Source organism: Erythrolamprus reginae, chromosome Z, assembly GCF_031021105.1.
Source record: "Erythrolamprus reginae isolate rEryReg1 chromosome Z, rEryReg1.hap1, whole genome shotgun sequence".
NCBI classification, from domain to species: Eukaryota; Metazoa; Chordata; class Lepidosauria; order Squamata; family Dipsadidae; genus Erythrolamprus; species Erythrolamprus reginae.
Genome location: NC_091963.1, coordinates 18820976 through 18833419, shown reverse-complemented (window position 1 = coordinate 18833419; position 12444 = coordinate 18820976). Strand labels below are relative to the sequence as shown.

General features: G+C 41.1%; 1 protein-coding gene across 1 annotated transcript; it reads left to right on the top strand.

The window, feature by feature from the left end:
• The first annotated feature begins 8690 nt into the window (after positions 1 to 8690).
• On the top strand, positions 8691 to 11749 carry LOC139153277 (gap junction delta-4 protein-like). Its single transcript, XM_070727018.1, has 3 exons — positions 8691 to 8816; positions 9086 to 9200; positions 10747 to 11749. Exons 2-3 carry the CDS (start codon positions 9125 to 9127, stop codon positions 11550 to 11552), a joined length of 882 nt encoding a protein of 293 aa, XP_070583119.1. The 5' UTR covers positions 8691 to 8816; positions 9086 to 9124; the 3' UTR covers positions 11553 to 11749.
• Positions 11750 to 12444: the final 695 nt, after the last annotated feature.

The window sequence follows — 12444 nt, the reverse complement described above, 5'->3', positions numbered from 1 at the left end:
CCATGCCTGACGGCAGAGGTGACTTTTAAGGAGTTTACGGAAGGCAAGGAGGGTGGGGCAGTTCTAATTTCTGGCGGGAGCTGGTTCCAGAGAGTCGGGGCCGCCACATTACTACAATATTACTACAAAGATTAATATTAAAAAGTCTAAAAATTAATATTAGAATTAAAAAGTTAAAAATATGTATTGGGGACAATCCTCCCCCAATTTTCCCACCACATGTTTAATCTTTAGAAGTTAGGCATTTCTCAGTCTCCCCAAGAATGACCAGGGAAACAAATTTGTGATTTAGTTAGACACCATAAGTGTTGTGTAAAGGATCTCAGTGGAGTTCTCATTAGAGTTTTAAATAAGGAACATCGTAACAATGTACTCAACCATGTTCCAATATTCTGCATTCTATTTAGCATGGCTTTATAAATGGAGTACTTAATATTTCAACCTTATTTAAACTGGAACTGAGTTTGGCCAGTCTGGTGAAGAGAAGGATCACCATGATAGTGGTGTTCCAATACATGAGTGGCTGCCACAGAGAAGAGCGGGTGAGGCTGTTTTCCAAAGTATCAGAAAGCCAAACAAGGAATAATGGATGGAAGCTGACCAAGGAGAGATTCAGCCTGGAAATTTATTTATTTATTGATTGATTGATTTTGTCCAATACACAATACACAATGATGGTTTTTGTGGGTATACACATAGTAAAATACATAATGAAGGTTATAGAGGATATACTCATAGTAAAATATATCTAAGAAAGAATAGAAGAGAAGATATAGGAATAGAACATATCAATAAAAGAATAGAAGAAGAGATATAGGAATAGAAGAAAGATATAGGAGATATAGGAGAGCAATAGGACAGGGGATGGAAGGCACTCTAGTGCACTTGTTCTCGCCCCTTACTGACCTCTTAGGAATCTGGATAGGTCAACCATGGATAATCTAAGGGTAAAGTGTTGGGGGTTTGGGGATGACACTATGGAGTCTGGTAATGAGTTCCACGCTTCGACAACTCAGTTACTAAAGTCATATTTTTTACAGTCAAGTTTGGAGCGGTTAATATTAAGTTTAAATCTGTTGTGTTGTTGTGGTTGAAGCTGAAGTAGTCGTCGACAGGCAGGACGTTGCAGCATATGATCTTGTGGGCAATACTTAGATCATGTTTAAGGTGTCTTAGTTCTAAGCTGTCTAGGCCCAGGATTGAAAGTCTAATCTCGTAGGGTATTCTATTTTGAGTGGAGGAATGAAGGGCTCTTCTGGTGAAGTATCTTTGGACATTTTCAAGGGTGTTAATGTCTGAGATGTGATATGGGTTCCAAACAGATGAACTGTATTCAAGGTTGGGTCTGGCGAAAGTTTTGTAAGCTCTGGTAAGTAGTGTGAGAAGCTATGTAGGATTAGGTTTACAACTCTTGAAGCCTTCTTGGCTATGTTGTTGCAGTGGGCTTTGGCACTTAAATCTTTTGTTATTAGTATACTGAGATCTTTAATGAGGAGAAACTTTTTTAAATGGTGAGAGCGGTTAACCAGTGAAACAGTTTGCCAGCGGAGGTTGTGAGAGCCCCAACACTTGTGACCTTCAAGGGGAGATTGGACTGCCATCTGTCTCAAATGGTATAGGAACTCCTGTTTGAGTGGGGGATTGGACTAGATGACTTGCAAGGTCCCTTCCAGCGCTAATAAATAAATAAATGAAAACCAAATTAATATCCTTTACTCCTTCTGTCATTGGAATCAACCCCGGGCAATATTTTCCTTCTCATCTCCATCTCCCATACTCTTAGTTTAAGATCAGTAAATCTATTCCCATTCCATTTCATATCACTACTGAAATGCTGCTCTCTAGAGGAATCGGAAGAGCTTGCTGGTTGAAAAAATGCAGAACCAGGATAGCTGCAGTGGGACAAATAGTTCATAATTCACTATAAGTCAAATACAGTGATACCTCATCTTACGAACTTAATTGGTTCCGGGACGAGGTTTGTAAGGTGAAAAGTTTGTAAGACAAAACAATGTTTCCCATAGGAATCAATGGAAAAGTGACTAATGCGTGCAAGCCCAAAACTTACCCCTTTTGCCAGCCGAAGCGCCTGTTTTTGTGCTGCTAGGATTCCCCTGAGGCTCCCCTCCATGGGAAACCCCACCTCCGGACTTTTTGTGATGCTGCAGGGGAATCCCAGCAGGGGAATCCAAGCAGTGCAAAAATGGGTGCTTCGCTGGCAACGGAAGTCCGGAGGTGGGGTTTCCAGTGAGGGGAGCCTCAGTGAAATTGCAGCATCGCAAAAACACGAAAGTCCTTGAAACCCCACCTCCAGATTTCCGTGTTTTTGTGATGCTGCGATTTCGCTGAGGCTCTCCTTGCTGGGAACTCCCACCTCCGGACCTCTGTTGCCAGCGAAGTGCCTAGTTTGGGCTGCTGGGATTCCCCTGCAGCATCGTAAAAACACGGAAGTCCGGAGGTGGTGTTTCCCATGGAGGGGAACCACAGGGGAATCCCAGCAGTGCAAAAACGGGTGCTTCGCTGGCAACAGAAGTCTGGAGACGGGGCATCCCAGTGGCGGTGGCTTGGGTTTGTAAGGTGAAAATAGTTTGGAAGAAGAGGCAAAAAAATCTTAAACCCCGGGTTTGTATCTCAAAAGGTTTGTATGACGAAGGGTTTGTAATATGAGGTATCACTGTACCAGCCTTTCAGCAGCAATATGAAATGGAATATGAAACTTAGTAATGAGTTCCCATAACAAAATTTACCAAAGCAACCAGTCATCACAGCCCATAGCCTTCTCGGTGTTTCAGAAAATTTCGCAGGATCCTTTCAACACTAAAAGTTCAAATACATTCTTGATTGCTTCCTTAATATGATGTGGAAACTTCACAGTATCTCAGTTTTCAGCTTCCTGTCTTTTTAATTGCCATGAAAGCTGAACCACATACTGGAGACAGTGGTGGGTTGTTCTTGGTTCAGCCCGGTTCTAAGAACTGGCAGCGCTGTTGGAGCGAGTCTCTGCCCACCTGCACAGGACGTTTCTGCGCATGCGCAGAAGTGGTTGCACAGGAGCACACGTACAAACGGGTAGTAAAGGGTTTTAGAACTCACTACTGACTGGATACTACTAGATTTTGACAGAGCTAAACAGAGCAGAGGCATATTTGAGGAATCAAAACAGATCCTATGTGATTGCAGCCCTGTCCTTTTGGATGGTAAAGATCTGTTCTGTACATATACATATGTACAACACAAGAGCACGCAACAGATTCAAACTCAATATGAACCGCTCCAAACTTGACTGCAAAAAATAGGATTTCAACAATCGAGTTATCGAAGCGTGGAACTCATTGCCGGACTCAATTGTGTCAACCCCTAACCCCCAACATTTCTCCCTTAGACTCTCCACGATTGACCTCTCCAGGTTCCTAAGAGGCCAGTAAGGGGCGTACATAAGTGCACCGGTGTGCCTTTCGTCCCCTGTCCAATTGTCTTTCCTTTCTGTCACTTATCATATATTTTCTTTCTTTCATATATTCTCTCCTCTAAGTTCACTTTTACCCTTATACATGTCTATTTTTCTTCCTATGTATTTGTGTATTGGACAAATGAATAAATAAATAAAATAAATGAATGAATAAATAAATAAAATGTATGCCTTTTGGTTAGGTAGTCATAGCTGTCTTTTCACACACACACACACACACACACACACACACACACACCGAGGATATGTAGCGGCATATAACCAACCAACCAACCAACCAACCAACCAACCAACCAAACAAACAAACAAACAAACAAACAAACAAGTATTAAAGAACTTCAGCATTTTATATTTGGCCCTTCAGTTCGGTGCTTGCATTTTCCTGTTTTGCTGTACAACAGTGATTCAGTTAACCAATGAGGCAAGAAAGGCTTAAAATAGGACAAAACATAGTTAACAACTGCCTCCTCGCTTGGTAACAGTAATTCTGGACTTAATTGTGCTCATAAGTCAAGGACTTAGGGGTCACAGCTATTTTCTCCCTTCCTCTCCCCCCATCTCACCCACCCATCCTTCCTCCCTTCTCTCTCCCTCTTCCTCTCTCCCTCCCTCTGTCTCACCCACACACGAATAATGAACATCAGTATTTTATATGCCTAGCCTTTCAGTTGTCCAGTGTTTTCACTCTTCTGTTACAACGGCAAAAATACAGCAAGGAAAAAAGTTAGAGCACATTAAATACAATCATACAATAACTGGAAGGGACCTTGGAGGTCTTCTAGTCCAACCCTCTGCTCAAGCAGAAGTTTCTATACCATTCTAGACAAATGGCTGTCCAGTCTTTTATATTGACAAGCTCTAATAAAGGAGCATACAGTTCTTCCAGTGGTAAGCCATTCCATTTATTGATTGTTCTTACTATCAGGAAATTTCTCCTTAATTCTAAGCTGGATCTGTCAATAATATTCCACCTGTTTGTTCTTGTCCTATCATCAGGTGCTTCTCTTCTTTATGATGGTTCCTCAACTGGTGAAAGACTGCTGTTGTATCATCCCCCATCTTTCTCTCTGATAGACCGAGTTCTCACATTATGGTCCATAAATACTCACGTTGCATCCTTAAATCCTTGTTGGCCTCCCTTGAAAGTAGTACGGTATCAAAATCCTACAGTCTTCCCTCCTTCCGTCCTTCCTTCAGCAATGAGAGGGACCTTGGAGTCCTAGTGGATGATGAGTTGAATATGAGCCAGCAATGTGCAGCAGCAGCCAAAAAAAGCTAATACAATCATAGATTGTATAAACAGAGGCATAGAATCAAAATGACATGCAGTATTAGTACCGCTTTATAAAAGCCTAGCAAGACCACACCTGGAATACTGCATCCAATTTTGATCACCATTCTGCAAAAAAGATAACAATTGCATTATAGCATTTGGACTTACATACCGCTTCATAGGGCTTTTATAAATCTTTTTACAAATCTAAATAATAATAATAATAATAATAATAATAATAATAATAATAATAATAATAATAATAATAATAATAATAGCCCTCTCTAAGCGGTTTTACAGAATCAGCATCTTGGCCCCAACAATATGTATCCTCATTTTACCCACCTCAGAAAAATGGAAGGCTGAGTCAACCTTGAGATTTGAACTGCTGAACTACAGCTAGAAGTTAGCTGAAGTGGCCTGCAGTGTTGCACTCTAACCACTGTGGCACCCCGGCTCTGATTTTGAGACCCTGAAAAAAGCTCAGAAAGGAGCAACTAAGATGATCAAAGGCCTGGAGACTAAAATATTTGAAGAATGGCTACAGGATTTGTGTTTGGCTAAGGAAAAAGAAGAATTAGGGGTGACATGATAGCAATATTCCAGTATTTGAGGGGCTGCTGGAAAGAAAAGGGGATCAAATTATTGTACAAAGCATTAAAGGGCAGGACAAGAAACAATGGTTGGAAACTAAACAAAGAGAGAAGGAACCTGGAATTAAGGAGAAACTTCCTAACAGTTAACCAATTACCTTCAGAATTTGTGAGTGCTCCTGGTGGGTTTTAAGAAGAGACTAGACAGCCACATATTTTAAATAATATAGGTTCTCCTGCTTGAACAGGGGGGGGGGGTGTAGTAGAAGACCTCTAAGGTGCCTTGCAGCTCTATTCTATTCTAAATATTTTCACTGAAACTCTTGGTTTTAAATTTTTGTATTGTTCCAGATGAATATTTCATTGTTTGGTAACATTGTGAGAAATTAGACAGTCCCGTCCAATTAAAGGAACTGTAATCATTCCGTCATTCTGGGATATTCACATCATGAACATTAAAAAAAAATGGTGGAGTTTTAATTACACTATCGTCATTGCCATCTTGATTTTTCCAATTCACCAGGGAAAAAGCAGATTTATTTGCCAAGGAAAGGCGACCTGAAAACCATGCAATGCTAGCAAGTATCAGTACTTGACGTAAAACAAGCTGACCCAAATCTAATGCGTCTCATACTCCAGCCTTACTTCTACTGCCTTATTGAAGGCTGCAGGGTGGCAATGGGAGCCTAAAGACATAACACAACGAAGGAGTCAAAATATTCTGTATATTACAAAGAGAAATGATGCTATTAATCCTGGGACTGCATCAGCAATGATGGACATGTTGCATTTTTGTACCTAACCCTCATCTTAAGAATACTTTTTCATTTGGAACACTGGTTACGTCTGCCAGTGAACTTTTATTAAATATTTAGCTTATTTAGCAAGAAGAGCTGAGTCTACCCTGAGCAATCTAATCTCTTTGGGGTGGGCCAACTGAACTTGAATGAGCAAAAAGGTTGTTTTCCTATTTTAAACAACCTTGTAATAACTGGCCTTCAGTGTAAAGTCCGTAAAGATAAATATGCTTCCCCAAATGCTAGCCTTTGTGGGCAAATTCTCTCTCCCCCCCCCAATATTATTGCTCCTAGTTCTAATAGTTGCTCTATTATGCCTGATTCTGAAACTATGCAGAAGGAAGGTTAATAGTTTAGGAAATTCTAATATATTAATTGGTTTTGGAAGTTGAAAGTTGGTCAAAATAAGACCTTAGGAAAGAGGTGAGTTTAATAAAGACTTGAATAGAGTTGTGTAATATCTTAAAAGGACAAAACAGTAATCATCCATTGAAAAAAAGGCTGCAAGTTATTCATATATTAGTTGATGTTAATTTTTTTCACTCCTTTTTCTTGCAATTTTCTCTCTCTTTAATTCCATTTTGTCTCCCATTCTATGCAAAAAATAATAATTAATGAATATATACCGCATATTAAAAAAAGAAAGATAGTCAAGCAGTATCATTCATTGATCCTAAAATCAAGATGGTATTGGTTGGAAGCTTAAAGCAAAGTTATATCAGCATGAATATTTAGAAAAAGCCTATTAGTTGAACCAAGCAGGGTGTACACTAAAAGGACAATTCATAATCCTTCCTAGTTGCATTTGCTATAGGTGAGATAGTCATTATTTCCTTGAAGAAATGATGACTCTGAAAATGCCCATCTCTGAAACCCTATAACAAGGACCTCAAATTTGATTTCATTGTGATTAGTGTTGGGTGAACCGAACTTGCAAAGTTCGGGCTCGTGCCAAACTTTGCAATGTTCCGCATGCCGAACCCGAACTTTTAAAAAAGTTCGGGTAAAGTTTGGGTTCGGTGTTCAGTTGAACACTGCGAAATGCCGCCGCTTGGGAGGAGACTGGGGAATCCCATCATGGGATTTCCCACCTCCTTTTGCTTACAGCGCCATAAGCAAAACTAAAGGAGATGGGAAATCCCACGATGGGATTCCCCACTCTCCTTCGGGGTGGCGGCATTTCGCAGTGTTCGGCCAAATGCTGAACCTGAACTTTACCTGAACTCCACGCCGAACCCAAACTTTATCCAAACTTTTAAAAAAAGTTTTTAAAAAGTGCTGCTGCGGTTTGGGTTCGGGTAAAGTTTGGGTTTGGGTTCGGGTTTGGCGAACTCACCCGAACTTCACTGCAAAGTTCGGGTGAGTTTGCCGAACCCAAACTTCCAGAAGTTCGCCCAACACTAGTTGTGATCATAGTGGGCATGTTGGGGCATCTGTGGTGGCTAGGTGCTAAAGCAATACTTTTCGGAGACCCTCCCTCACTTTCATTTTAATCTCCTTCCTTCCTTCCTTCCTTCCTTCCTTCCTTCCTTCCTTCCTTCCTTCCTTCCTTCTTTCCTGTTTTTGCCTGTGACAGCCTCCTGCAGCCCTCTGCCAGCAAAAACGGAGCTCTGTTTTCTCTGCCAGAGGCATTGCAGGCTGGTCCTTGGCTGCTTCCAGGCCTGTCCTGCAGGCCAGATCTAAGCACCCAGAGGGCCGAATATGGCCCCCAGGCCTTGAGCTTAAAACCTCGGCCTTAGGACCTATTTCTAAATACAGTATATGTTATGAATACACACGGTGTATTTCATCTTTGTTACCTCCACATGCAGAATATGCTAACATGTGAATCAATTAAAGTCAGAAAAAGAGTTTAAAAAATTCTGCGCAGGCAAAGAGATACAGTTTGGGATGGATGCACCCAGTTTGGGATGGGTTGCTTACTGTCCCCTACTGCTGTGTGCACATCGCAATGTTTCACATGCATGAGCCCTTGCTACATTCAAGCGTGCGCGTCCCCAGCACAATTTTGCTTCTGCGCATGTGCAGAGGGACAATTTTCCTTCTGTGCATGCTCAGAGAGTGAAAATCATGAAAAATTATTTTAAAAAGATGGTGCCGTGCACGGACCAGCAAAAACAGACTGGAGCCGTTGCGCCAGAATTGTGCAATCAGTGAGCCGCTACTGGAGCGGCACACCAGACCCCACTGGATGTGTTGCTTTTAGGCTATTGATGGAATGGCCATGGCCAAAGCACATCTTAAGGTTTTATTACTTGAACTGTAGGGAAAGAATAATGGCAGATACTTCGATGGAGGTCTTGGGAGAATGCTTGAGCAGAAAGGGAAAAAAAATGGCTTGCAATAAAAAAATAAAAGATCCTCTTTCCTAGGCGGAGTTGCCTCCCCTATATCAAATTTCCAAATAATGACTATCTATGATTTACAAAAAATGTGTTTACGTACAACACTTTTTTCTCTCTCTGGAAACAACAGATAACTATGACATCTGCTTCCTTCCACGGTGGGAGGAACAATTTGATTTCACTGTTTTCTACTTGTTGCTGAGATTCTCAGCTTCAGAAGGAGCGAGACCTTTCTAGCTACCAGCTCATCCCTGAAAGCAGATAGACCAACCTTAAACTTCTCTGACTGATTGACTACAGGTTTCGGCTCGCATCATTTAGGAAGAGAAATTTCTCCTAGTAAGTAATCTGCTAAGTGATAAGCTTTTGTTTCCTTCTTCAATTTCAACTATTTTCTCATTATTATTATTGTTTGGCAAAAGTTGCTTTAAAAACAGGCCTGAAATTAACAGGGTTTTTTTTTTTAAAGTTCAGATAAATTCTGCTCCCTCTAAGAAAGAATTACATTTTTCAAAGAAATCTCAATTCTCTGCCAATTTTGCTTACCTTATTTCAATATTCTTCTTTTTTCCCCCTTTTTAATGTTTCTTCTGTCTCTTTTCATTTAGATTGTTGCAGTTCATTCTGCTTGTAGGGAAAAAAAGATTATGACTACAAGTATGAAATACTGGAGTGCTTTTAGCTTTTCCTTCCTTGTCCTCAATTCAAATGTGACCATTGTAGGTAAGTATTTATAAATTTGCATTTTAGATTTGGGTTTTAATTATTTTTGTTCTGGGAAACTTCTTTAAATGCTGTGGGGAGGGAGTTGGTTTGAGAACCAGACAACTCTACCTTGAAATGAAATTTGCAGGAACAAAATCCAACCAGAATTTACACACATCCCACCCCACAAAAAAGGGTGGTGTGGAAGTGAAGCTGCAAAGGGAGTTTGCCTTTTTGAGCGTAACTTTTATTTAATGTCTGCAAAGATAATAACAGAAGGAAATTGGTGAAGGCACTTTAGGGCGTTAATATTGTTCTGCTGGGGAATAATTAAACATAATTAGTTACAAATAAATATGATCAGAACTAGTGTTTGGCAAGAGCCGTGGGAGAGAAAAAGAAGAACACAACCACCTCACCTTTATGTCCTTGTCCTTGATAGTAGCGATAGCCTCAATATCAAATATTGTCCATCTGTCTTTTTAAAAAATGAGACTATTTTCATAACATCACCAAAACATATGTGCATTGTGACCTTGTATAGTGTCTGCTTCTTTCTTTCTCTTGTCTGTTGGCAGACTCAACAATCTAGATTTATATTATTTAACTTATTTCTTGATTCTATCAATTGGTTTCAATCTGTCCCTGGTAAATTCACGATCCCTTTAGCCTATGGATCCCATGAGCCATTCTGTGTTTTATGACAAAAGTAAAAAAATACAACGTCAGTTCTATATTGACATTATTCCAACTTTGGGGAAAAAACTTTTTGAAGTTGGGGGGGCGGGAAGAAGGAAGCTATTATTGCTATCTTCTGGTATTTATCTGTTTACTACCCCATCTATTCTATACATGTAGAATTTTCGTGTTTCTCTTTTGTGATGCTATACAATGTGAGTATGCCATGATTACTTTCACAATTTATTCTTTTCTCCAGCTCAGCAATGGAACAACTGACCATGGCCAATTCACTGCAGCCAACTGACCAGGGCTAACTGACCACGGGACAACTTGCCATGGCCAACATGCCACAGGACAAATCACTGCAGGACAATTTAACAATTCAATTATTTAAAATAAATTAAACATTATTTTAATTTCACATTTCATTTTGTCCCTTCTTTCTTCATTGCTTCTACTTCACCATTTCTTTGATATTAGGGCAACTCCTCTCCTGCAGTGAATTGTCCAGTGATGCCACATCAAGTTGACCATGGTGATGAGTTGGATGTAGTGAGTTGGCCATGGTGAATTGTCATTGACCCACTCAGCAATGCAATTGATGAGAAGTATTTATTTATTTATTTGTTTGTTTGTTTGTTTGTTTATTTATTTATTTATTTGTTTGTTTATTTATTTATTTGTATGCCGCCTCTCTCCGGAGACTCGGGACGGCTAACAGCAACAATAAAGCAGTGTACAATAGTATTATCTAATATTATCAAGCCTAACACAGCTACTGATTTAGACATTATTCTCAACCAGGCTAGTCAATGCGCAGGGGGTTTGATGATGGATTGGACATTCTTATTTGACTTACACCATCCTTCTTCTTCCTTTCCAGGAAAGATTTGGCTAATCTACATGATGCTGATGAAACTGATGCTGATATCGCTCGGGGCGTACCCTCTCTATCAAGATGAATTGGCAGCTTTCGTCTGCAATACAAACCAGCCAGGGTGTTCAAGCATGTGCTACGATGCTTTCACAACTGTCTCTCAAGTTCGTTTCTGGTTGTTTGAGTTCTTGTCTGTCCTGCTCCCTTTTTCAGTGTTTGTCAGCTTCGTTGTGCACAGTGTGGCCAATCAGGTTGTGGAGGTCTACGGTCTCCCTTGTACTTATTGCAAACAGATCAGAACAACCCTTGGCCACAGAGTCATTGAAACAACCTTTAGCGAGTCAACGAAAAGCAAAGTCACTTGCGGGGCCCACGAGCTGGCAATTCCTGATTTTTCACGCGCATATGCAATTCAACTGGTCATGAGAATCCTGATAGAAATTGGCTTTGCAATTAGTAGCTACAATCTGTTTGGCTTCCTTGTTGAGAAATTCTATAATTGCACCGAGGAAATTTGCCCAAACAATATAACCTGCTTTGTCCCCAGAACAACTGAAAAATCTGCCACAATGATCTTACTGTGGGTTATTAGTTGTTTCTCCATATTCCTTGGCCTTCTTGACCTGATTGTAGTTTTCAAAGAGTATAGAGATAAGCTGGGTGTTACTGGCAAGTCAAAGATATGCAGGACTCGCCAAAGAGGGGGAGGAAGCAGAGATTTGTTCAACATTGATGACAGTGAGGAGGGTACTAGCTTCCCCATGAAAAGTTATAGAAGGGAAAGGCACTGTGCAAAAGAGTTTGAATTTTAAATCTGCTGTTACGTCTACATTGAGCTGAGAGAAAACAATGCATGCATTACAAACCATGTACAGTGGTACCTCGGTACTCGACCACAATTCGTTCCAGAAGTGTGGTTGAGAACCGATTTGGTCGAGTACCGAATGTATTTATCCCATAGGAAATAATGGAAATGGATTTAATTGGTTCCCAGCCCCTGTTAACTCGCTGGGAACCAATTAAATCTATTTTCTTTATTTCCAATGGGATAAATAAATTCAGTACTGCAAGCTGTAGGAAGGGTGGGGGCTGTTGCAATCCCGGCAGCTTCGGGAGGCTCCTTTCCTCAATGCTTCCTGTTATTACCTGTAAGCAGCTGCAAAAACTTTCTCCCTCCCAGTGACTGCAACGGCTTCTCTTCGAGGAGCAACAGCGCCGGGAACGTCACGTAAGGAAGGGAAGCTGCTGGAGCGGCGGCAACTGCTGAGATGGCTCCGGCGGCTTCCCTTCATCACGTGACGTTCCCGGCGCTGTTGCTACTCGAAGGGAAGCCGTCGGCGGGAAGGAGAACGTTTTTGCAGCTGCTTACAGGTAATAAGAGGAAGCAGTGAGGAAAGGAGCCCCCCGAAGCTGCTGGGATTGGAGCAGCCCCCACCCTTCCTGCAGCTTGGAGCTCTTAGAGAGCTCCTCAGCCCCCCTGAAGCTGCCAGGATTGGAGCAGCCCCCACCCTTCCTGCAGCTTGGAGCTCTTAGAGAGCCCTCAGCCCCCTGAACATTTCGGATAATGAACAAAATTTTCTCTGGCTGTTCGGTATCTGAACTTTTGTTCAGATACCGAAGCAAATTTTTGCTGGAAATTTTGTTCGTTATCCGAAATGTACGAGAACCAAAGCGTTCGAGTACCGAGGTACCACTGTATAACTT